We start from the raw sequence: 25333 nt of genomic DNA, 5'->3' as shown, positions 1-25333 counted from the left end.
TCATAACGGAAAGCTGTTGCAAATTTCATTGAATTGGTTTAAATCAATTGTAAACATTTTTTTTTTTTAAAGTAGTAAAAAAATAAAAAAATGGAACATTTCCAGACACTTCCTCCAACCAGCATTGCAATCTTTGTTTGGTTGAAACATATCATGCAAACAGATGATTTTCACATCGAGCTATAAAAATATGATTTGCATAATCTTTTCCTTTGACCAAACTAAACACCCACACCAAAACACACATCATGTTTGCAATCATCCATTATTCTCCTTGACCATCCAAAGCTTTTAATTATACGACGAGGACATACAATGCATATATGATTCCAGGTATATATCCCAATATCGTCAGCAACAAACATATCCAGAACTCCACCTGCATTTTTCCACGAGGATTTATCAAATATAGCCAAATATTAGCCCCTAATTTCATAAGAGTGGTAATATTCCCACCCTGGTGTCTTATTTCCTCACCCACCATTTAATGAAAATGCTAATAACATATTTATCATTTTAAAAGAAGACTCTTAAACCCTTATTTAATTCAGTACTAAAATTTTGAAAAAACAAAAAACAATAAATAAATAATGGTGGGTGGGGTGTGATATCTTGGTGGAAAGAGGTTGGGAAAGATTTGGATTAGAATGGACGGAAAGGTTGGAGAAATGAATGGGCGTGTGCTAGATGAAGGCAAGAAACTTCAATGGAGAAAAAAGAGAATTGGGTGTGAGATTTGCGGTTTTGATAAAAAAGGACGAAGAATAGTGGTTTGGGGATCCGAGGTCTTTGCAGCATGGCGTTAGGTGTGAAGGATATGATGAATGTCTAGGTCTTAGGTCTTGCATTTTTTTATTTTTTATTTTTATTTATTTATAATATTATTTAAAGATATATTAGAGTTATTTAAAAAAAAATATTATGGTTATTTTGGGAATAATGGTGGGTGGGGAAATAACATTTTACTTTTTTACTTTTCTATGGTGGGTGGGATTATCATGTGGGTGGGGAAAAAAAGACACTGGGGTGGGTCTAGTAACACTCTTTCATAAATGTCAGTTTTTATAAAAGATTTCAAATATATCCAAAATATTACTTAGATAGACACTAATACCCTTAAGCTTTTAACCTAATAAATTAAAAACCAAAACCCAATTACATGAAGAGTTCTCACAGCTAAACCTTAAAATTGGAGGAGACCTAGTGAAGACTTCGACGGTTGGTGAAGAATTGTGCACCCCTAAACAAAGATGAGTGTAAATGGTTAATTTTTTGCACTTTTCCTCGTTTACGTTTTCTCTTTGCTTTTGTATTTTCTTCCTTCGATTGAATATTTATGGAAGAATGAACTGTCAATTTTTGTAACATTATTTATCTCAATTTTCCTTTGGATTATATGTGTTTTGCATTTAATTTTCCACCTTTGCATTATTAAGGTTGTTGTCTGTGTCTGGATTCTGTTTTGAAGGTTATCATTGACTATGGTAGTGAATCGAGAGATTTGTTGTGTTTTAGAAAGTGCAAAAAGCATATTTTAAGATTTACGGAATAGAAATTCTTCAAGTGCATATTAGAAAAATTAGTGAAAGCACGACTTGATTATCGCACAAGAATCTTTTAATCAACAACTAGTTATCTGTATGAATTAAGGGTATTTGTGTCTATTTAAGTGATATTTTAGATATATTTGAAAGTTTTTATAAAAACTGACATTTTTGAAATTAGAGGCTAATATTTGATAAATACTCTTTTTCCCACAATAAACATAAAATGTAAATACACTAAAGTGTAGTCAATTTAGATTTCAGAAGATTTTAATGGACTTTTTTAAGTGACAGATTTCTAAGGATTTTAATAGATTCTACAATTCCATATGAATTTTGACAGATTATTATGGATTTCTATGGATTTGTAAGGATTTCTTTTTTGACTCATACAACTTATAAATTCTTTTCTCATTACACAATCTGAAGAAAAAAAAACCTAAACATATATGTATATTGATATGGAAATATAAACCAATCAAATATGTCTTTTCTTTCCCTTTCTCATTTGAATTGTGATTTCTGTACGAAAAATAATTTTAACTAACCAAAACAAGTAATGCTTCTTAAATCAATCAAATGTCTCAAAATTAATCATTTTTTCTCAACATTTGATTAGTTCATAATGTGTTGTTCAGTAAAAGTACAGCTACCAATATAAATAGGCGTTGGAAGATGTTTGTGCCCTTGCACTAACATGATTACACGAAAAAGAATAGAAAACTTGAATTGGCAATAAGATTCTTAGTAGTAACTTCCAAGAGTTCAATTAACATGGTAAAAAATTAACACCTTCAGATAGAACACATAAATATTACAAGAACTGCTAGTAGCCATTAACACTTCCCAGCAAAGCATTACAAGAAATACTATTACACATTCTAAAATAAAGGAAATAAAAAATTCAAAAAATTCAAGTTTGCAACTGGGACGGTGATGGATGAATGTGAAAGGAAATCAGGTTGGCAGGTTCTATGTTTGGAAGAAAATGGAGAGTGAGAAAGAAAGATCGAATTGCATAATGGAGATAAAAAGAGAGTAAGAGTGAGGGGGTTGAAAATAAATCCCAAGGGTGGAGGTAGGATTTTGTTATGCTTATAATCCATTCTCAAATCCTACAAAATCTCTTATTGAAAGAAATCCTTAAAAATCTATGATTTTTTTAATACCTTTAGATTTGCATGGACTCTATGAAAATCTTAGTTGACTACACCAGGATTTTAAAGTCTTTTAAAATCCTTTAATTGACTACCCATGTATTTAAATGGATTCTTTTAAAATCTTTTAAAATCCTAACCAACTACATCATGATTCTAAAGTCTTTTAAAATCCTTTACAATCCTTATTTGACTACACCCTCTAAAATAATCCGAAATCAAATCCCAATTGCTCTGCATTGGTCAAAATCATGTCCACGTCATACTAATAAAAGAATCATTTCAATTGCTGAACTGATTAAAATAATATAACGACATGCTAATAAACGAATAATTTCAGCAATTGAAATTGGAGAAACGATCATTCCGGACGATTAATTTCTCAAAAAGAATTGGCATTTGGGGAATATAGGGTGAAGGAATAACTCACTCCACGGCCAAAACGAAGGAAGAGTCCCACAGGTGGGAGGATGATTGCCAATATCACTTCCAGAAACGTTTCTGAACCCATTTTTTGGTTGATTAGAAATGAAAACCACAACTTGTGCTAAATTTGGGAGACGATTTTATTCTCTATTTTGTGCTACAGATTTACTTCAGTCAAAGTGTAGATTTATATAAAAGAAACAAGGAGCCAAAATCAGTTACTACAGTCTACAGGTGCCACAGCCTAGAAATATTGGTGCCACGTGGGATACACGGAAATCACCACGTGTCGAGTTCAAGCGCTGATGAATTATCCGGAATTGGATCCCATCCGGATTCATTTTATGGAAATATTAAGGATTCACACATCTTAACCATTTATCATGTATTATGCGATCAAATATCATATGACTTTTTTTATTTAAAATTAAACTCAAATGGTATTTGCCAAAAATTGATCGCACGATGTATGATGAACGGCTAGAATATGGGGATCCAAAATGAATCCGGAGAGGATCGTCTTCCAAATTATCCATGCATGTTTGATCTAGTGGAAGTATAGCCTGGATAAACTTTGTGCAATATTTTAGGCGGAGTAACATTTCTGCCTTCACACTCACTAGGAAGATTTGGGATAGAATTGTAGCATACACTGGTTGCTGGCTGCATCTAGGGCTAGTTCAAATGTGCTTTAAAATGACTAAAAACACTTTTAGTTTTGAAAGTGCTTTTTCAAGATTCACTTGCATTTTGGTTCTAAAAACATATTCACAAAAAATGCTTTCAGCTATCCTAAAAGCATTTTCAAACGAACCTATCAAACCCTTAGTGGAATCATTAACTCCCAACATTTGAAATATTTTCTTTTCCTTAGGCCAAAAGTAAAAAGGATTGATTCAACTGCTGCAGCAGAACTTATTTTTGTTAGAACAAATAACCTCTCAAACAAATTGTTTGGTTCGATAGGTTGGCAGCAAACAAATAACATTTTAATTATTTATGAATAGAACACCAAAATTCCTGAGGATATAGGATGGAGCATATGGACCCAAGCAAACGTCAAGGTTGATACACCTCAGGAAGTTGAAGACCCACACTTGCAGCCGATTTTCCGAGCACTCTCTTCATCTCATCTGATCTATCCACAGCAATGTTGTAAGAGAACAGCAAGTCCTGCACAGCATTTATACAAAATTAGAGGGTTTGATGAAGATAAAGCGAGAACATTACAATCAAGCTCTATAAGACTCGTTTAAAAGTGCTTTTAAAATGGGTGAAAACGCATTTGGTGAGAATAATTTTGAAGCAATCCATAGTTAAAATTCAAGTGAATTCTGGAAAAAACACTTGAAGTGCTTTCTACAAGAAGCACATAACCGGTGCTTCTTGTAGGATGCACTTCAAGTGCTTTTGGAACCCAAAAATATTTTTTCTAAAAACGCCTTTAGACATTCTAAAACCACTTCCAAAGAAGCCCATAGTTTCTTAGGTAACAAAGTTAGTGCAAAAGAAAGTAGTAAGTATTGGATGCTAGTAGGCACAGAGATGAAAATGCTGCATACTCATCACTCAGCCTGGAGGAGATTCCTGAGAATACTAATTTTCCATCACAAATGTAGGAAAAAAAAAAAAAGATCTAGTAAATTAGAAATTACACCCGACTATAAGTTTAATAGGAAAACACTTCAAGAGCTCAATTCAAGAAGAACACTCCACATGGAGACTGTTTAGATTAGTTTATGAATATTTACATGAACGTTTTCGAGGGGTTCTATTTGATTAATTTATGAATATTCATTCATAGAAAATGGTCAGTTGTATTATAGGATCATCCAAGAGTCAGTCACGCCGCACGCGCAAAGATAGGGTCAGTTGTGTGTGGGCACGAGTAATGACTCTTAACTGCAGACATTGAACTAGTAATGAGTCTAATGGCAAAACTAGAACTTGATACATCTAAAAACAAAACCATTTCAGTGTCCGTTTATCCTACAATTGCAATGCATATATTCAATAGAGCAATCATGAAAGCAACCTAGTATAATGAAACATCCAAAAGCTTTAAAATTGGCAAAGAGTAATGAAAGGAAACTTTGATTAGAGCCTTGAAGTACAGAAGTACCTTGTGATGATGCACACTGTTAAGAAGTAAAGTGTAGTTCTCAGCAAGCTTAATCTTATGCTGAATAGAAGATGGGTCTGACAGTTTGCCGTTGTTCCTAAATTCTTCAGTTGCGTACTTTATAAAATGCCTCTTATTCTCTTCTTTCGCAACGTGTTTCTTCACGGCTTTGAGAAGCTGGCGGTACACCTTAGCAACTTGCAAAGCCCCGCTGCTCATTTTCAACCTTCGTCTCAAGCTTATACTATCTTTCTATATCTCCGCTCCACCCTGCATCAGGAACCGGATGTTTTCTTTTCACGAAAAGGGTTGAATGTTTAATGCACACCAGAAGCAAATCTTTCAAATATCATGAAAAACACACGAAACTTCTTATTCACAATGAAAATACACTAAGACAGTAAAAGTTTGAACAAGGCTAATGAAAAGAAAGTAAAATTCAACAAGAATATTGCTTGAAGATCTGCATAAGGAAACGAAGAAAAAACCCACAGAAGTAGCATAGTCATGAAGATGTAATTTCATGAAATGGTTCTATATAACAAGGTTTGGAGTGGATAAAGAAAAATGGGGCAAGAGGTATAAGACACTACTAACCGAATGGCTGCACAATTACAGAGCAGACTTGCAAAATCCTACCGCTCAACTGCTGACATAGCAGCAAAACAAAGTGCCACCACTGTCAAAGGGCTAAACGTAATCCCACCTAGGAGAAAGAATCTCCTCGAACCTGGAATTCCACGGTGGCGGTTTCCCGATTCAATCAGGCAATGCCATATGCAAAAGAATACCCATGACATTGCATGATTGACGTGAGATGCAGCCGCAGTGACATCCCAGGTGTAAGTAAGCTTTTCTCTCCATCCTACGCGCCTACGACTAATGTAGGCTAATGGGCAATCCAAATTAAGCAAAAGGTGCAAAACCAATTTGCTATTGCTATCTATCATAAACTTCACCAATTTAAATCAAAATTTCTTTCAGGAATATTCACAAACAGATGGTCTGCAACACCATTGTCACACCCATCTCCACATGTAAATAGCGGTAGATTAAAAACATAAAAAAAAGATCCACATTCAGCAGGTAAAAACTAAAAGGTGTGAAAAAGCTCAGAAATGAAAACCCAGAAACCCACTAACCTTTTGGAGCAAAACCCAGCAACGAGTTGAAGACTGGAGAGGAATAGAGGACTCTGGTTGCGGGACAGGGTCAAAGCTAGCTACTTTAGCACTTCTGAGGGGTGGGACGAACGTTTTTTTTTGGTTTGGGTTGGGGTGGGGACGCGATTGGAATTAACTTTTTAGATCTTTGAAAGTCTTTTGACGAAAGATTTTATATTATAATTTTAGTTTTCTTATATATAAACAAAGTTTTGATGTTTTTTTTAAAACAAATGATAATATCTACATTAAGATGTGGGGAGTGAGTCAAAGTCTCGTAATAGAACTCGAGACCTCTCACGTATAAGTTAAGAAGAGGAATAACACTAGACTGTTGTAATAAATGTACAAAATTTTGAATTAACAATTTAATTTTAATTTTTTACTAGATTTTAATTTTAATTTAATCTGATAAAAATAACAATTTTTATAATACAAATTTATTATAACTTTAATAATAATATATTTATATATGTAAATTTTAATATAATATTTAATTATTAGACTAGAATGCCAAGTAACGATGAATTCAAACTATTCTCCTGTTTCACGAGGTGTCAAAATGATTTGGGTAAATTTCAGTTTACTACTCTCAAGTTTCGTGGTTTTCAACATTTGCCACATGAAATTTTTTTTGTCTCGGAATCATACTTAAAGTGTTAATTTTGGAACAGTCTCATACATCATTTAGTCTAACTGTTAAGTTAAGTTCTCCGTTAACTGATGATGTGACGCCCATGTGTACAATGATTGGACGTCACGTGTCATTAAGAAGTCCAAATGAAAATTAAAAATAACAAAAAACCAAAACAAAAAAAAAAAGAAAAAGAACCCCTTCTTCTTCCACCTACCCCTCCATCTCCTCCAATCTCCATAACCACTAGTGCACCAAAAAAAAAAAAAAAAAAAAATCAAGAAACGAATCACCATTTTTCATTGTCGCAAAACCCAAATTCAATCATATACCAAACCTAGAATTTAACAAAACAAACTACGAGAAATTAATACCAGAAAATTGAAGATTTCACAGTAACCCAGAATTCAATCATATACCAAACTCAGATTGGTGATGGGTTGAATTGGATTTCGAGATTTGGCGGAGGAAGCGATGAGAAAACCGAGGAAGGTTTTGAGGTGGGGATTGAATCAATTGGGACTTCATCGTCATCACCAAGATTTGGGGATTTTGGAATTAGGGTTTGTTTTGGTTTGGGAAGGGATTGGAAGAAAGAGGGATTTTGGGGTTTGGGTTTGGGTAGAGAAGAAAAGAGAGAGTAAGTGGAGGAAAGTTGAGAGCTGGGTTTTGGGGGTATAGTTGTGTGTTTTTCTGATGGAAGGGGAGGTGAAAAGAGTAGAGGAGAAGGAGAAGGTGTCGGGGAAGAGTGGTGGTGCACTGGTGGTTATGGAGATTGGAGTAGATGGAGGGTCGTGTGGAAGAAGAGGGGGTTTTATTTTTTTATTTTTATTTTTATTTTTATTTTGGGTTTTTAATTTCCACATGGAACCTTAACGACACGTGGCATCCAATCATTATCTACATGGTGCCATGTCATCAATTAATAGGAGACTTAACAGCAAGACTAACAGATGTATAAAATTGTCCTAAAATTAGCACTTTAGATATGACTGGGACGAAAATAACTTCATTTACTACATGTTGAAAACCACAAAACTTGAGGGTAGTATACTAAGATTTACTCAAATTATTTCATAAGGTAGGACTAGAGGTGAGTTTTAACGGGTGTATATGTAATTAAGTGTATCTACCAAACCCGAATTCGTTCTGTGTTTGTGAGTTTTCTTTTTTGGGTTAAACTCTGTTTACTATCCTAAAGTTTCGTGGTTTCAACATTTAGTACATTAAGTATTTTTTGTCCCAGAGTCATACCTAAAGTGTAAATTATGGGACAATGTCATACATCCGTTAGTCAAATTATTAAGTCTCCCATTAAGTGATTACGTGGCGTCCATGTAGATAATGACTGAGCGCCACGTGTCATTAAGGGGTTTACGTGGATTTTTTTTTCTTTCTTTCTTCTCTTCAAAGGTGACGTGGATTTTTTTTTCTCTCTTCTTCTTCTTTTTCTTCTTCTTCCTTTCTTCTCTTCCTTTCTCCCCAGAATCCACACCTCCCTCCACCCCCTTCGTCTTCTCCACCCAATCACCCTTTTCTCCCCCAAAAGCTCTCCCTCTATTTCTTCATGCAATGGAAATTCACTAATTAATTCCCCGAAATTCATACCCCCAATTCGCCATCCAAAACCCTAACATTCAAACCCTCAATCATCAATGGAGTAGCTCAAGACCATCGGCCGGGAGCTCACGATGGGCTCGCAGGGCGGCTTCCCTTCCTCTCCTCTTTCCCGTTCCCGATCCTTCCCTTTTCTCTTTCCCAATCCCTCCCACTCCTCCCTCTTTACCTCTTTGACCCACCTCCTCCCTCTCCCTTAGAGCAACTCTAGCGTGGGAGCCCTCCCCCCCAGGCTATTCACTATTCAATCCACCTGGTGAACAGTAACTGCCCTTAATGAACAGTAATCGCCTTTTGCATCTCCACCGTTGCACTTTAATAGCCCTGACAATAGGCAATAAAATATTAGTATTTTTTTTATTTATAAAATAATACAAAATAATTTTAATTGTAATTTCGGATAAGATTTTTAATTGTTCTCGTTGCGTCACATGTCATTATCCGAAGTATTATTAAATTTGAGAGAAAGAAAGAAAGGAATGTGATTGAAAGTAGTTGAGAAATTATGAAATTGTGGTGTAAGGTAGATGATAATGAGAAGATATTTATAAAAAAGTAAAAACAATTTTTTTAAAAAAAATTTCAGATTTTTTTCCAAATTTTTGACAATTTTTTAAAAATTTTATTCAACTAATGAATCTCTGCCGTTGGATATAAAAAAAAAATTGAATTCCAACACTCCAGATTGTGCCACATGTCACAACGGTAACTTTTCTTAATTTTAAAACTATTTTTTCTTTTATTTTTTATTTATAAAGTAGATTAATATCAACCGTCGATCTCAGATCGAACGGTTGATATTAAATAACATTTTTTTAAAAATTTTTTACCGTTGAGATCGAACGGTCCAAGTTAAAGAGCCGTTGAAATTGAACAGACAGTGGGAAGCCACATGGCTTCCCAACGGTAACATTTGAATCTGAAAAAGTGGGCTGATTTTTCTGAAAATGTGTCGGCAATGTGCCCCCACGCGTGAGTAGGGTGCACGCGCCTGATAGAAAAAAAATTAAAAAAAAGCCTGACGCCAGCGCTGTTACATCCACTCGGGCTCTCGAGCTGGCAATTCTTCACAGGCCCGGAGCTCGGGCCTCCACCTCCACTCAGGCTCCTTCACGCTGAGCCGATCCACAGGGCCTCGGGCCCTTTTCTCTGGGCTGTCCTCCGAGCAATCCACCACGGTGGAGTTGCTCTTACCACATCTGAGAACAACAGAACCCGGGTCCCCAAAATTTCCACAATCCCCACGGCCTTCGTGGTGGTGTTGGTGGTCGCCAGCATACCCACTGCTGCTAGGGCCCGACGGCCCATCAATCTCCAGCTCCGCATTGGTCCTCGCCCACACAACACCACCGCCGACTCCGCCACCTGGGTCTGGCTCCGTTTTTCTTTGCCTGAGATCTGTTTTAGCCCATGATCGACTTGGAATGCGACTCTCCTTTGGCTTTCGGGTCCAACCCAGATCCGGATATCCCCATCGGAGTTCAATATGGAGGTTATGAAAGTTTCAGGAGCAAGGGTTATGGTAATAGTAACGAGAAGTTTAATCCCAAGCTCATCTCGAAGCGTAGTGGCAGCAATAGAGTTGGTTCAAGGAGTGGTTTAATCAGAAATTTCGAAGGGCTTTGCATTCTAATGGTGTTGGTTTAGAAGATTTGGGTGGGAGTTCAACCGGGAAAAGGGCGGATGATCCGATTGAAGGAATGGCGTGTTCGATAGAGTTTTTGGGAGAAGTATTTGTGAAGATGGAGAAAAAGGAAGATGGAGATGGTGGGGGAGATGGAGAAGATAAGAATGAAGATGGAGATGAAGCAAAATCAGATGATAATGGAGTCGCAGAAACAGATGGTGGATGCTTGTGTGAATGCATTGTGGGAAACCAAGAAGAAAAAGATGAAGGTCGTCTCGCTTTATGATTCGTAGATGGAGTGATCTGAGCAACTGAGCGGAAAGAGAAGAGGGAGGGATCGGGAAAGAGGGAGGGTGGGGGAAATTTTTTTTTAAAATTTTTTAATATTGAAGTGGAGTCATATTGACACGTGACGCTCAATTATTGTCTACGTGAACGCCACATCATCAGTTAACAGAAATTCTAACAAAAAAACTTAACGGATGTATAAAAGTATACCAAAATTAAAACTTGAGGTAAGTTTGAAATGAAAAAAATATTAAAAATTACAAAATATGATGGTAGTAAACAGTATGTTTTGCCCTTTTTTTGTGTGATTAAGGGCTGGTTTGGTATTGCTGTGCTTTGAAAAAAAGCTGATTCTGCTGTGCTGTGAGAATAAGCGGCTGTGAAATAAAGTAGCAGAGTGTTTGGTAAACTTTTTTGTAAAAGTGCTTTTAAAAAAAAAAAAACAGTGTTATAGTGTTTGGTAAAGTTTTATGTAAAACAGATGTGAAAAAAAGCCGATTTTTCAAAGCTAGGTTTTGCAGCTTCTTGTTTTTGGCTTTTTTTCACCCAAAACTGTGAAAAAAAACTGAAGCTAAATGTTTACCAAACACAAAAATAGCTCCCAGTTTTTTTTTATACCAATTTTTTTCAGAATCTCACTACCAAACCATGTCTAAGTTAGAGAGTACAACCTTTGCTCACTTTGAACTCGACGCTCAAGGAAACTGAGACCCATCATCATGTCGCGGGAGAGACCCAAAAGAGGCGCACTGCCTCCCGCCCAAGAGGTACGCCACCTCAAATCCTGCTTTCCAATCTCTTGGTTTCCTCAAGTTTTCTGTAATCTTTGTGTTTCCGCAATTCGGAAACGTTTCGATTGGAGAATTCATATGACGGGTTTTGTTTTCTGCGCTGAAATTAATGGAATTTCTCCGATTTGAGATTCTGATTCGTAATTTTCTCTACTTTTTGAAGAATTGTGATATATATAAATATGATCAGCTCTCTGTCTTGTGTTTGTTTGATTTGGAATGTGATATGCTCAATGTTAATCGTATTTGCTGATTCTAGTCCATAACGCTGCTTATTGCTTTTGGCTTTTGACTTTTGATCTAAAAACTTTTAATTTCTTCCACAAAAGGTTTTTGCTTTAGATTTCCTACATTCCAAAGTAACAATTGCAGCCTGAATTTGGTTGTTGAGATTATGGTAATGTAATAAATCTCGTTTTGAATGCTTGCTTACTTTGATACCCGATGCTTAGTTTTGATGAAGAACAGTTTTCGGTTTCATTCTATCAGCCAGTTGGTTTCAGGAAGGATGGTTTCCAATTGCATTTTTGTTTTTGTACTTTAAATGCAGAATATTGAGAAATTAGAGAAAGTTGTAGAGGAAGGTAATTACTATGGAGCTCAACAAATGTACAAATCTATTAGTGCAAGGTACGAGTCATATGCTCTTTATAATTTCTGCGTAGATAGTTTCTGTTATTTAGTTTCGAGGCTCAAGAATATGATCATTCAGGAAAATATTGGGAATTGTACCAACAGAAATTCTCCAATGTGGGATAAATCTTGTGGGATGCGAGTGCCTGCTTGATTGGCTGGGTTCACATCTTGCAAGATTTTTCCCGCATTGGAGAAAGCCTCATTTTATTTAACAGTGAGCATGGCTGTTGAGGAACCCAGGAACCCATTTTCTTCATTTGTCTTTCTTAAAGGCATGCACGTTGATCAAATACGGATGCTTTATTGCAGATATGTAGCTGCTCAGAGGTTTTCTGAGGCTGTGGATATCCTTCAGTCCGGTGCATGCAACCAACTGAAACATGGGCAGGTCATACTTTCATGGCTCTGCGTTTTGAGATACAAATTTGCATGATTTGGACATAGTCAAGATACAAACATGCAGAAAATATATAATGACATTTCATAGTCAAATCCGTATTACTGACACTGTATTTATGGAAAACAAATTCAGGTTACTTGTGGTGCTGAATTGGCTGCTTTGTTTGTGGAAACACTTGTCAAAGGAAGATTCCCTTATGACGATGAAACACTAGGTCAGTTGTTATCATATGGTATTGAATTAAATTCTCTATTGGTTCACTGTTGGCTTGTTCCTACCTTCTGTAGTAATTTTGAACCTCTCGTGGTTGGTTCTTCTAGCAGGTTTTATTCGTATCAGAGTATCAGTGTTATGATAAATAGAATTTTAGGATATGATTCACATGTTTTCCCAGCCATTTTCAGTGTTTTGGTCTTTCTAGTACTTTAATGCTTCTATTTTTTTCGTGATCATGACAAAAATTATTTTTTTGTCAGGTCGTGTCAGGAAAATTTATAAAGCATTTCCTCGGATACCTGTGCCACAGCAGTTAGGGGATTTAGATGACATGCAACAACTTTCTGAAACACTTGGGGAAGCAAAAACATGTGTTGAGGGCTGCTCATCGTTCCTAAAATCTGCTCTTAAGTGAGTTTTGTTCAAGATTTTCCTTTTCCTGATTTGGAGAGAGATTTCATGGTTATGGTTTGGTCTTTTATGTGTGAGTTAAGATATTTGATTCCTCTTTATCTGAATATTCAATGCTATTTGATATTCATGTGGTTTTTTCTTTTGTCTAATCCATGCGTTTTATCTACAATGAACTCTAACTATGTGTTTAGTTGGTGGGAAAAAGGGGCTTGAGAATGGGAAATCATTTACCTTCCCATGTTGGATAAGTGCAAGGAAGAGAAGAAATTTGGTAATAAATGATAAATGTTGGGAAAGAAGAGAATGTCGTTACTCATACCCCTTTAACAAAAGCTAACCGGCCCCCTCCCCGCTTTTTTCAACATTTACTAGCATTTTTTATAGGTGTTTAGGACAAAATTGCCGTATTTAATTATTGAAAAACCAATTATAACCCACATTTGCACTTCATATTGAACTTCTCTTTTTTTTCCCAACTTTATCCATATTAAGGAAATTATCAATTTTGATCCTTTATTTCCTAGTTACTTTCCTAATTATACTAAACATGTGTGTACACGACGAGCATGCACACAATATGTATTACATATGCACTTTACTTTATATCAGATCCTATAGTGTCATCGAGCACTGATAATGCGTTGCTGTTTCTCTCTTTTCAGGTGGTCTAAGGAGTTTGGTGCACCCAAGGGTGGAGCTCCAGAAATACATGTCATGTTAGGGAACTACATATATTTTGAATCTCCTGAGGTGGTAAGTAGCATCTTGATTGTGTTCTTTGCTGTGCTTGCGGCTATCCATAATCCTTTAGTATTTGGCTTTCGAGTGCATACATTTCAAAGATTGTCCCCATAGTCCACTTTTTTGCAAATGCCTGCTTATTAATTGCTAGCAAGTTCAGATGGAATATTGGACCAACAGATCATTATTTATACAAATTTGTTTATGTCATTTTGGTGATTGCGTCATCTTTCCAAGGTTTTCTTCTGAAGCACTTTTTGCGCTTGAAAATGTTTTGGAAGACATGTTGGAATTGTTTTTTTTTTTTTTTTTTTTGGTAGTTCCATACTGTTCAAACTATTCTTGCTGTAAGTGCAGAGTGAACACCATTATCTGTTTGATTGCCTTGCAGGACATGGTTAGAGTGTCGCATCATTTTGTTCGAGGAAACAACCCCAAAGAGTTTGCTTCGACTTTAGTAAATTTTATGGGCAAGGTGAGCTACAAAATTATAGTTAGTATCTCCTCTTTTAGCACTAGAAAATCATCTTCGACCAAAAAAAAAAGAGAGATTAATTTTCACAAATGCAGAAAAAGGTATGTTACAGAATTATAGTTAGCTTTTTGATAGAAAGTTTTTATGGGGTTCATACTTCTTGACCATGCAGTGTTATCCGGGGGAAGATGATTTGGCCGTTGCACGAGCGATTTTAATGTAAGCCTTTTCTCCACTATGTACTTGTATAGGCAATTCACTCTTCGGTTCTGGTTGATATCATTGATGATAGTTGAACAACCAATCTGGATCCTGAATCCTGAATTCGCTTACAGAATTTTAATATAGCTTCAATTCTGAGGTTCACAATGAGTGCAATAAATCCATGGCCTAATTGATGTTTCCGTAAAAACTGAGAACAATAACTTAGTTATGATGTAATGTGGGAACTTCCCTTCTAATTTTCAAGGGTAGTCTAAAATACATTGTGGATTTTTATGAACATAGTGCAATTTAAAATTTTGATTTGGGCTTTTTAGCCAAAATGGTCCCTAAAATTTTCATTACACATAACTTTGGTCCCTGAGATTTAAAATCAATAGAAGTGGTCCTTGAGATTGTCCACCATCCATTATTTTGGTCCTTCCATTAAAAAACTCCGCTAAGTGGTCCCTGAGCTTTTTAACGGAAGGACCAAAATGATGGATGGTGGACAATTTCAGGGACCAAAGTTATGTGTTATGCAAATCTCAGGGACCAAAGTTATGTGTTATACCTTCAACTTAACGGAGTTTTTTAACGGAAGGACCAAAATAATGGATGGTGGACAATCTCAGGGACCACTTCTATTGATTTTAAATCTCAGGGACCAAAGTTACGTGTTATGCAAATCTCAGGGACCATTTTGACTAAAAAGCCTTTTGATTTGTTGGGTGGCACTATGAGTTCATTTGAACTTGCTTTCAAAGTGTGTACTCAAAATTGGGAGATCCTCGACGAATATACACATTCAACTACCGTTTTGTCATGTTTATGTACTTTTCATTTGCTTTCATTCTGAGATTGAGCAGTAGGCTAATCGAGCTAATTCTGTTTTCCTATAGAGCTGATTTTGTGTCTTTCTGGTGTAGGTATTTGGCAGTTGGTAATCTGAGAGATGCCAATATTCTCGTGGATGAGATAAAGAAGCAAGTGGAGTCTAAGCAGCTCGACTTTCGCAAATCCAATTTGATCCAGTTCATCAATTTTCTTTTGCAAACGTATGTTGCTTTCAATTCTTTCTTTTTATTCATGAACCGTAACAATCATATATCCCATCTCTAGAGAAGGATCCGTAACAATGTCATCAGTCTTAACGGAATCTGGAGTATGATAAAAGAAAATGATATGTACTGTTGCTTGTGCGATTTTTGTAGTAACCTTACTGGAAATATGCAATTTATGTATGCCCCTGATCTTCATGCCTCAAAATATCAATAGCTAAAGTCCCAAGAGATCATAAAGATTTAATTAGATTATGAAATAAGGAGCCTCAATTATTGATGTGTATGGTACAGGGTTTACACATTGCTGAATGTTATTCTCAATGCAGGTTGCTGAGAGATGCTCTTCCGCTTTTTAATATGTTGAGAGAGAAATACAAATCAAGCTTGGACAGAGAACCAACATTTCATGAGGTATGCAGTTTTTCTGCGCGACCACCTTTTACAAATTTGTGTCAAAATGTCTCTCTCACTAAGGTGTGCGGTGTGTTTTGTGCTAACATTAAATTTATGGTTTAGTTGCTGGATGAAATCGCGGAGAAGTTTTATGGAGTACGGCGCAGAAATCCGCTGCAGGGGATGGGAATGTTTGGCGAGATTTTCAAGGTAATTGTGCATTGTCCACGATACTGTAGGTTGCAATGGAGTTGAACTCTTGTGAATGATTAACTATAATTTGTTATGAAAACTTCGAAAACTAGAATGGCGAGTAATTCACAAATAATAACGATATTACTGTGACTGAAACTGTTCGAAAAATGAGTCTTGAAATAATCGAGCGGCATTCTTATTGCAATCTCAATCCTTGTTCTGCAGATGATGGGGGGTGAATAGTGACGCAAAGGAACTTAGCGTTCTTGCTTCCTTCAGCGGAGCATTGATGCTAATTTCTTGTGCCGGTTGGAGTGTTGGAGTGTGTTTATATTTTTGATTCTCTAGAACCAATTTTCATGAAGTGTTTCTTAATGTTGTAAGATTTATATTATCTTTCACCAAGCAAGATACAGATTCTGAATATTCCAAATTGTAATTCTTCCGGATTCTGAAATTTGAGTACTGAAATCCGTTTATTTAAGATACGCTTCTCTGAAACAAGTTCAGAAGTGGAAATCACAAACAGAAAAATTACAGTCACTCGTCGATCAAGAACTTCACTCCATTCTCCTTCAGAAAGTTATGTGTCGTGTGATCAACCTCCTGCAACAAAAAATGGCCGTCTGATTGAGGTTCCATTTCCAGTTTTGCCCAAACCAACAGGAAAGTCTCAGCTGTCACCGAGATATCTCCCCATGTTCCTATAGCGCCCATCAGGTGACCAGGTCACGGGCGTTAGGAACATGGAGACATATCCCCAGTTTCATGCAAGTTTCTCAACCAAACCCACAAAAGCATAATGGAAAGAGTAGAGGAAAGGCCGAAGCTCACATTGGTATCGCTCAGCTCCAGATTGTAGAAGTCCATAGTCCCCGCCCTGAACAAAGGCCCCGCATGCCACGTCCCGATATTAAGCTTCAGGAACTTGGGACCCGTAATCTTGAAAACCCGAACGTCCGCCACAGCCGGCGGCACGTAGAAATGGCCGGAGGCACAATGAGACTGCACCACATTGTTGCCTTCACGGTCCTTGCTTTCAACAATGGAAGGCTTGGTCACTCCGAGATACCAAACGTGGCCGCTGATTGAACCGAGGCACTGCGTCACGCTAGCATGGTGTGTGATCGTTGAGAACTTGAGCGGCCTATCTTGAAGATTCATTATGTAGAACCTGTAAACATGAACCAAAGTTGAAATGTGACACTAAAAAGTAATTTTGTTTTGCTTCTCGAAATTATACGTCGTGTTATTTTGCTAGACCGTAAATCAATATCGTGTATTGAACAATATAATCAATCAGATATCTTGCAATTGCTCAAAATAACTACGAAATTTCTGAATGTGAAGGTCACATTGTCACTTTTCCTAGGTCTTTTGACTTTGCTGGACTGTTTTAGTTTTCCACTTTTCCTATGCTACTGCTGGAGTTCTGCTTTTGCAGAGCGTACATGCTAGGATTGTGATTTACTTGATCACAATTATATAGCCGTTAAGCATTATTAGTGAACTTAAGTTGTTTTACTTAGTTAATTAGTTTATTTAGTGAGTGGCCAGCTGGCAATGGTTGTTTGTGAAAGGGAATATAAGCACCAATAGTCTGAGAGTCCTTGTAACGGTATTTTGATTAAAAAAACAATATTACAAAAATATTCAGTTCTCTCTCTATCTTCTTCCTCCATACCCTCTACCATTGTTACTAGCTACTTGCAGGTTGAGCTAAGGAGCTGGAGCATTGATCCTAACAGTACAGCATATCAATGGAACATGATTGGGGAAAATGAAGGTTTACAAATTGATTGGTTACTCTTACTCTTTAGAATTGTAGATTGTTGGTCCCGATCCGTTCCGAAATATCGAAAACATATTGTGATTTCCGAAATTTCGGTTTGGGGTAGATAAAGTCCCGTCCCAAAAATAGTCAATTTGGGATTTGGGATCCCTTTCCATACTGAATCAGCCTTAGCAGATACTATCTTTCGTTAAAAAAAAAAACCTGGGTGCCCATATTGCTTTGCTAATTGTATTTTCTTAGGGTTTTTTTAGATATAGACCCTTGCAACTCTTATTTCCTAGATAAAAATCCACCTAATTCTAAACATAAAAATAAAATCCAAATTTGAAAAAAATTGTCAAATAGAAAAGTAATTGACCTATTATTACAAAATATTTACAACTTGTGCCACAATATTCAAATCAAATCAATAAATATTATTACTTACCTTAATTTTAATGAACAAATAATTATTGGACATACTATTACCCCTAACATATATAAATACACACACACACACACACACAAATACATTCAAAAGTATATCATACTACTAAAAGTTCAATATACATATAATTTACCTATATGTATATAGTACTGCTATACGTTCAAATATATATATGTGCAGTACTAACATTGTGACATCCCACATCGTCCAAGGGAGTGATCCTTATATGTATATTTCCATCCCTACCTAGCACGAGGCCTTTTGGGAGCTCACTGGCTTCGGGTTCCGTAGGAACTCCGAAGTTAAGCGAGAAGGGGCTTGAGCAATCCCATGATGGGTGACCCACTGGGAAGTTGCTCGTGAGTTCCCAAAAACAAAACCGTGAGGGAATGGTAAGCCCAAAGCGGACAATATCGTGCTACGGTGGTGGAGTCAGGCCCGGGAAGTGGTCCGCCCCGGGCCGGGATGTGACAAACATATATGTTAAAAAATTATTATATGTAATTAGTTTACCTAGTTGTAAATTTATGATTAGCAAATAATATATTTTGTAGGTAAATTAATAATATTTTGTAGGTAAATTAGTATTAAATAAAATAATATTGCTTTATTATGTAGGTAAATTATTTTGCATATATTGGGTTTGTTTATTATGTAGGTAAATGATTTTTCATGTATTTTACGTACATAGGGTAAATTATTTTGAGCAATCTAACAATTTAAAATTTTAATAGTAGGTGCCCTATTTGAATCAAATAATTTTTTTTTTTTTGGGTAAATTATTTTGCATGAAGTTTTACATATATTAGTCATTTTTTTATATGTGTGTGAAATAATTTACCTACAGTAATATGTAAAATATAATTTTAGTGACTTAATTAAGCATGTCAATATATTACATTTGTATTGTTATTATATATTAGGCAATGAATTTATAACAAATGTTTTTTTAGTAAAATTATTAATTCTCCCTTATAATTCACATGACATTAATTGTGTACATCAAACATTCAAATATGGGTATTTTAGGCATTCACAAAATTTTAAAAGGAAAAATTAGAATGTCCTACATCTTTTCTGTAGTTGTTAGATTAAATATTCATCCCTTTTAAAGATTTAATTAAGGTGCTTTGACCAATTGCTGCCTCAATAATTTTCAATTTATTTAATTTCCATGTCATTAATTTCAATGAATTTATATAGAGGCATAAGATAGATTAGCAACTAATTACCTATAATATAGGAATTTAATTTCGTCAATCCCCTTCTACACATTAAATAACATTTTTTTAATAAAATAAAATAAAAAATTAATTAACTAATTCCTCATTACCGTATTATCAGTATTTAAAAGGAAAAAAAAAATCTCTTTCTATTAAAAATGTCTCAATAAAAAGTCTTCAATACATATTTTTTCACATATAGATATATATAAAATATACTTAAAACTTATGATACATTTGAGAATAAAAGTATAGACTTTTGGTACGTTTAGATTTCAAATGTATCGAGAAACCAAATGTACCCATTGTTATGTAACCCTTTTGGTACGTTTAGATTTCAAATGTACAAAGAAACCAAATATACCATAAAACTAAATGTGCCTATTGTCAAGTAACCATTTTGTTACGTTTAGATTCCAAAGGTACCAAAAGACCAAATGAACAAAAAATCACAAATGCACCACAAAACCAAATGTCTCTATCAGATACCCTTTTGGTACATTTACATTTCAAATGTACCAAGAAATACAAAAAATCAAATCCACTATAAAACTAAATGTGTTCATATTATAGGTAACTAGACGTAGCTATATAATCAAACAAATCTTTATTATGTGTTGGGTCTTCTAAATAATAAAATATGACAATTTTTTTTTTTAAATATTCTACTATATTCATAAAAAAAAAAAAAAGAAGGTAAAATTATAACAAACAATAAAAAAAATGCATAGAGATGGATAATAAATGCATAAATATAGGGATAAGACGAAAAGGGAAAAAAAACGAAATGTCCAGGGAAAATCGTGAAAAATTAAAATTCTAAACAAAATTGAACTTATGTGAAAAGCTGAAATTAATAACCAAAATTTTAGGAAAATGTTTGATCAAATTTTCAAAATGAGTGTATGTTTAATCTAAAAAATTAAAAAACAAGGCGCCTATATCAAAATGTCCCAATTTTAAATGTGTTAAGTCAAACATAATTAATAATTTGCTGATGTGGAATCTAGTAAATGAGTTTTATTCGAGTAAAAAAGGATTTTATGTGGAGAAAATTAAGTTTTATAGGCTAAAATTATATTTTCAGATTTTTTTATTGGTTGTAAATGTATTACCTTGGAACTCCATGGCTGAGGTCCAACTGAGCATCGCTAGGACCAAACACGTGGCCGTCCGGCGAAGCCTCCACCACCTGGCCGTACTCTCCAAAGCTCTCCGGAGTGGCTTCGACGGCCTTCAGCTTCACCCACTTAGACTCGCCGGAGATTTCCATCTCTCTTTGTTATTTCTTTTCTCTAAATAAAAATCCAAATATAAATATTTTCTGTTCCCTAACCGTCCTTTTATACGGATAAGGATCGAAACGATGCCGTTCATTCAGGTCTAAATGAAACGCACCGTTTCGGGCTTCCCCAAATCTAAGCACAGTAGACTTTATTCCTCGTCTTCTTCAACCTGCTGCAACTCACACTCGCAAGTCACAGTTGCCTCCATGGCAGCTCCACCTCAAACCTTAACCCAACCCCAACTCCTCAAAACCCTAACCAATCTCTTGACCTCCACAAAAACCCTAAACCCAGAAACCCTAAAACCCCACATTCCGCATCTGACCCAACCCCTCCTCCTCTCCATCATCTCCTCCAAAACCCTAGCCTCCCAGCCCACCACCCTCCTCTTCTTCTTCCGGTGGGCCCAGGCCCACACGCCCTCCCTAACCCAATCCCCACAAACCCTCCTCGCCCTCCTCCCCTCCCTCTTCACCCACCACAAGTTCTCCGATGCCAAAGCCCTCCTCGTCCAATTCATCGCCGCCGATCGGCAGAACGATCTCCACCGCCTTATTCTACACCCGGACCCCACCGTCCCGAAGCCCTCGAAGGCCCTTCTGGACACTTCCATTGGGGCATATGTGCAATCCGGGAAACCCCACCTTGCAGCCCAAGTGTTTGATAAAATGAAGCGGCTTCGGCTTCAGCCCAATTTACTCACCTGCAATACTTTGATTAATGGTCTGATAAGGTACCGGTCCTCGCATTCGATTTCATTGTCTAAAGGTGTGTTTAAGCATGCTGTTGAGTTAGGGGTTAAAGTGAATACGAATACTTTTAACATTTTGATATATGGGTATTGCTTGGAACATAAGTTTAGGGATGCTGTAGAGTTGTTGAGTAGGATGAGTGAATTCAGATGCGTGCCTGATAATGTGAGCTATAATACGATATTGGACTGGCTGTGTAAGAAGGGGCAGTTGAATGAGGCCCGGGACTTGTTGTTGGACATGAAGAATCGAGGTTTGTTTCCGAATAGGAACACGTATAACATTTTGGTTTGTGGGTATTGTAAGATGGGGTGGTTGAAGGAGGCAATGCAGGTGATTGAATCAATGACACGGAACAGTTTGCTGCCGGATATTTGGACGTACAATGTCTTGATTAAGGGGTTGTGTAGGGAGGGTAGGATTGAGGAGGCTCTGAGACTTCGGGTTGAGATGGAAAATTTGAAGTTGATGCCTGATGTTGTCACGTATAACACATTGATTGATGGGTATTTTGAGTGGAGGAGCGATTCAGAGGCCTTTAAGTTGATTGAGGAGATGCGTGAAAAGGGAGTGAAAGCAAATGCAGTTACTCACAATATAATAGTAAAGTGGTTCTGTAAAGAAGGGAAGCTGGATGAAGCCAGTGATACTTTAAGGAAGATGGAGGAAGATGGGTTTGCTCCTGATTGTGTCACTTATAATACTTTGATTAACGAGTATTGCAAGGCAGGGAAAATGGCAGAAGCATTTAAAATGATGAATGAGATGGGTATGAAAGGTTTGAAGATGGACATCTTTACTCTCAATACTCTTCTTCACACTCTTTGCAGTGACAAGAAGCTCGATGAAGCATTTGAGTTGTTTCATACTTCAACTAAGCGGGGTTATATTCTTGATGAGGTAAGCTATGGAACCTTGATCACGGGATGCTTTAAGAACGAAAAGGCCAACAAGGGTTTTGAGCTTTGGGATGAGATGAAGGAGAAGCAGGTTGTTCCCAGCATTGCCACCTATAACACTATAATTGGAGGGCTCTGCCAGTCTGGAAAAACTGATCAAGCATTCGACAAGTTGAATGAGCTTCTAGAGAGGGGTCTAGTCCCTGATGGAACTACATACAACACGATAATTCATGGTTACTGCCGTGAGGGGAATGTTGAGAAAGCATTTCAGTTCCACAACAAAATGGTTGAGAAATCATTCAAGCCAGATGTCTATACATGTAATACTCTTCTTTGTGGGCTATGTAGAGAGGGTATGTTAGAAAAAGCTCTGAAGCTTTTTAACACATGGATTTCGAAAGGGAAAGACATTGATGCTGTTACTTACAACACATTGATCTCAAGCCTTTGCAAAGAAGGAAGGTTTGATGATGTTTTTGATCTTTTTTCGGAAATGGAAGAAAAGAAATTTGAACCGGACCAGTATACATACACTGCCATTTTAGGTGCACTTACTGATGCTGGTAGGATCAAGGAAGCAGAAGAGTTTATTTTGAAAATGATTGATATGGGAAAGTTACCTGGTTTGCCCTCAAAATTGGAGGAGGTGAAAAATGGAGTGACTGAAACATCAGTTGAATCTGATTCAAGCACAGGTGCTTATTCAGAGAAAATCATTGAGTGTTGCTTTCAAGGTAAATACAAGGATGCAATGCACATTTTGGAAGAATCAATGCAGAAAGGCATGACCTTAAGTCGAGATGTTTATATTAATTTGATGAATGGGCTGATTAAGAGGCGAAAAAGCACATCAAAGGCTGTTAAGCTGTAATGAGACCTTAGGCTATTTTTGACAATGTCAGAGTGCACGAGCCTTGCCTGCATGTTCCATTTGAATTTGACAACAACTGGACCAGGTACTACCTTTTGTTTTCTTATCTTTTCATGTTTCTCTAATCTTCTCATAGAATCCAGTTTCAGGTTTAATTCCCATACAATCTTCCTTAGTTCAAAAGAGTTAGCGGGAAGAACATAGATATATTGACAGTATGATTCACTTTGTAGATGCACAAGAATGAAATTTCATGGTACTAAGCAAACTTATGTTATTCACAAGTTTGCACTTTCTGTCTATTGTGAAAATACAAAAGAGCATCACTTTTTGTCTTGTAACTGAGTCCTGTTCAACATTTTGTAGTAATGACGAAGCCAAGGGAGATCGCAACAATATTATTTTGCTAATCTTTATGTTCTCTTTGGATATGCAAATGGAGCAAATGGAGCAAATGCAAATTGGTAAAGGAAGATTTATTTTACGTTTTGTTGATGTTTTTATTAGTGAGTGCTGATCAAAGATAAAATTAAGTTTGACATTTGTTGAATGTCACAGGTTCACATGAAATGAATGATGTTTCTTTGTCCATGCCATTAAATATGAGGTGTGGTCAGGTCCAATTAAAGGCGGGGCATGGAATCTTGTTCTCCATTCTGAGACCAAAACTGAGAATAAATGGCAGCTGAAAGTGGGCCTAGTTTTCGTGAAAGGCGTTTCTTATGGCTGATGTGAGGAGGAACTGGTTCATGAGGTTAGCAATAATCTGCACGATGTAAGAATATAGTTCAGTTCTCCTTCCAATGTATTCTTAATTTGAGAATGCTAGAGGGAAGAATGAAGGTGGTGAGGTTCCATATCAGCCTACAGTTTCGTACAAGAGGAAGTTTTCCCTTGGAACAGACCGTGACGTTTAAAAAGTGATTTGTGTCCTCTTGCATCTTTCTTAGCCTTTTGGACAAGATTTGAAGGTTTATTTTTGCATCATTATTGACAATGGCGATTTCCGGGGTTTAAAGCACGTTTCAAGTCTAATACCATCATCAAAGACTAATTCTCCCTGACTTCCAGACTTCCAAAACCATTCCTCTTACGAAAGAAGGGAAAGCCATGGTCAATGAAGGGCTGAAAGATACATTACTCATCACATATGCCTGTCAGAAATGAATTAGACGGTACTGATTTCAACGGTTCAGATTCATTTCGTTAGGGTTGAGCTCCAGAAAAGTGTCACCTCCACGCCTTCACGAGGATCCCTGCAATATCTGGTACAATTTGTGCTTTTCTGTAAAGTTACTTGTCAATAGTGAAAGTAAGATAGCTGAATTGAATAAGCTGAAAGGGTTGTATGCTTTTGCACACTGTATCATAGCTGAACTGTCTTATTTCTTCCTGAAAAAAGGGAGCCGTGTAAATTAAGCGTTTGGATGATGGGAAAGGAAAGAAATTCAATAAAGCTTATGAAGGATGCTTGGTAGTATCTCCTAACCTCTACTTTTGCATTTCTCTAATGTACTACACAAAGAAATTCAATAAAGCGTTTGGATGATGTGATACACTTCTCCTTTCGACCTTCCAACACCAGGCAGGTGTCAAACTCCATACATCGTATTACCACTTGGCACAAACAATTTTCTTTGTAACTGCACACACACAAAAAAAAAAAAAAAAAAAAGAAAAAAAAAAGATATTCGCACGCCCATAGTCTCTTGCCCAATCTTTATTCTTGTCATTTGAGTTCACTAATAAATAATAGGAATCACTGGCGTAGAGTAAAAAACTTACATGCAAACTTTTTGAAGTAGTTCAAAGAGGATTCGAACTTTACACTCTTTAGCACAAGATTTTGAGTCTCGCATGGCTACCATTTTAACTTTATTTTATTTTAGTTCTTTAAATCGGTTCATAAAATGGAAGTTTTTTTCTTGGAGATTTATTTGATTTGTCATATTTTGTATTCAAAAAAGAGGTCA

At 36.4% G+C, this 25333-nt stretch overlaps 5 protein-coding genes across 7 annotated transcripts; 2 read left to right on the top strand and 3 right to left on the bottom strand.

The window, feature by feature from the left end:
* Positions 1-295: 295 nt before the first annotated feature.
* LOC137733266 (salt stress-induced hydrophobic peptide ESI3) lies at positions 296-3212 on the bottom strand. Its single transcript, XM_068472412.1, has 2 exons — positions 3132-3212; positions 296-379 (listed from the first exon to the last, which is right to left on the bottom strand). The coding sequence occupies exons 1-2, from the start codon at positions 3210-3212 to the stop codon at positions 296-298; spliced, it is 165 nt and encodes a 54-aa protein (XP_068328513.1).
* An 806-nt stretch (positions 3213-4018) lies between these two features.
* LOC137735566 (uncharacterized) lies at positions 4019-6576 on the bottom strand. Of its 2 annotated transcripts, none has more exons than XM_088696602.1 (3): positions 6392-6576; positions 5250-5542; positions 4019-4300 (listed from the first exon to the last, which is right to left on the bottom strand). In XM_088696602.1, the coding sequence occupies exons 2-3, from the start codon at positions 5466-5468 to the stop codon at positions 4187-4189; spliced, it is 333 nt and encodes a 110-aa protein (XP_088552728.1). In that variant the 5' UTR covers positions 5469-5542; positions 6392-6576; the 3' UTR covers positions 4019-4186. The 2 variants fall into 2 exon arrangements, with proteins under 2 accessions (XP_088552728.1, XP_068331090.2); XM_068474989.2 differs by having other exon boundaries at positions 5250-5519; positions 6392-6572.
* Positions 6577-11215: 4639 nt separating this feature from the next.
* On the top strand, positions 11216-16588 carry LOC137733880 (protein GET4). The gene is made up of 12 exons (XM_068473084.2): positions 11216-11345; positions 11920-11999; positions 12315-12393; positions 12538-12619; positions 12882-13032; positions 13698-13788; positions 14168-14251; positions 14424-14470; positions 15382-15510; positions 15843-15927; positions 16033-16119; positions 16330-16588. The coding sequence occupies exons 1-12, from the start codon at positions 11298-11300 to the stop codon at positions 16345-16347; spliced, it is 981 nt and encodes a 326-aa protein (XP_068329185.2). The 5' UTR covers positions 11216-11297; the 3' UTR covers positions 16348-16588.
* On the bottom strand, positions 16470-20867 carry LOC137733881 (uncharacterized). The gene is made up of 3 exons (XM_068473085.2): positions 20665-20867; positions 16939-17278; positions 16470-16710 (listed from the first exon to the last, which is right to left on the bottom strand). The coding sequence occupies exons 1-3, from the start codon at positions 20820-20822 to the stop codon at positions 16645-16647; spliced, it is 564 nt and encodes a 187-aa protein (XP_068329186.2). The 5' UTR covers positions 20823-20867; the 3' UTR covers positions 16470-16644.
* A 98-nt stretch (positions 20868-20965) lies between these two features.
* On the top strand, positions 20966-24840 carry LOC137734879 (uncharacterized). 2 transcript variants are annotated; one of them, XM_088696601.1, is made up of 4 exons: positions 20966-23445; positions 23510-23616; positions 23727-23824; positions 23919-24840. In XM_088696601.1, exon 1 carries the CDS (start codon positions 21042-21044, stop codon positions 23358-23360), a length of 2319 nt encoding a protein of 772 aa, XP_088552727.1. In that variant the 5' UTR covers positions 20966-21041; the 3' UTR covers positions 23361-23445; positions 23510-23616; positions 23727-23824; positions 23919-24840. The 2 variants fall into 2 exon arrangements, with proteins under 2 accessions (XP_088552727.1, XP_068330293.2); XM_068474192.2 differs by lacking the exon at positions 23510-23616.
* Positions 24841-25333: the final 493 nt, after the last annotated feature.

This window comes from Pyrus communis, chromosome 7, assembly GCF_041283825.1.
Source record: "Pyrus communis isolate YQ-2024b chromosome 7, ASM4128382v1, whole genome shotgun sequence".
In the NCBI taxonomy this organism is placed as follows: domain Eukaryota; kingdom Viridiplantae; phylum Streptophyta; class Magnoliopsida; order Rosales; family Rosaceae; genus Pyrus; species Pyrus communis.
The sequence above is the reverse complement of the archived record's forward strand: the minus strand, read 5'-3'. Positions and strand labels throughout refer to the sequence as shown.

Excerpts from the sequence above, each read along its gene's own strand:
- LOC137733266 (XM_068472412.1), bottom strand. The coding sequence starts at position 3,212 with ATGGGTTCAGAAACGTTTCTGGAAGTGATATTGGCAATCATCCTCCCA. Across the intron at positions 380-3,131 it reads TCCTTCGTTTTGGCCGTGGA|GTGGAGTTCTGGATATGTTT; the intron begins GTGAGTTATTCC and ends GGAAAAATGCAG.
- LOC137735566 (XM_088696602.1), bottom strand. The coding sequence starts at position 5,468 with ATGAGCAGCGGGGCTTTGCAAGTTGCTAAGGTGTACCGCCAGCTTCTC. Across the intron at positions 4,301-5,249 it reads ACAGTGTGCATCATCACAAG|GACTTGCTGTTCTCTTACAA; the intron begins GTACTTCTGTAC and ends AATGCTGTGCAG.
- LOC137733880 (XM_068473084.2), top strand. The coding sequence starts at position 11,298 with ATGTCGCGGGAGAGACCCAAAAGAGGCGCACTGCCTCCCGCCCAAGAG. Across the intron at positions 12,000-12,314 it reads TACAAATCTATTAGTGCAAG|ATATGTAGCTGCTCAGAGGT; the intron begins GTACGAGTCATA and ends GCTTTATTGCAG. Across the intron at positions 12,620-12,881 it reads TTATGACGATGAAACACTAG|GTCGTGTCAGGAAAATTTAT; the intron begins GTCAGTTGTTAT and ends TTTTTTTGTCAG.
- LOC137733881 (XM_068473085.2), bottom strand. The coding sequence starts at position 20,822 with ATGGAAATCTCCGGCGAGTCTAAGTGGGTGAAGCTGAAGGCCGTCGAA. Across the intron at positions 17,279-20,664 it reads CTCAGCCATGGAGTTCCAAG|GTTCTACATAATGAATCTTC; the intron begins GTAATACATTTA and ends TCATGTTTACAG. Across the intron at positions 16,711-16,938 it reads TGGAGCTGAGCGATACCAAT|GAGGTTGATCACACGACACA; the intron begins GTGAGCTTCGGC and ends TTTTTGTTGCAG.
- LOC137734879 (XM_068474192.2), top strand. The coding sequence starts at position 21,042 with ATGGCAGCTCCACCTCAAACCTTAACCCAACCCCAACTCCTCAAAACC.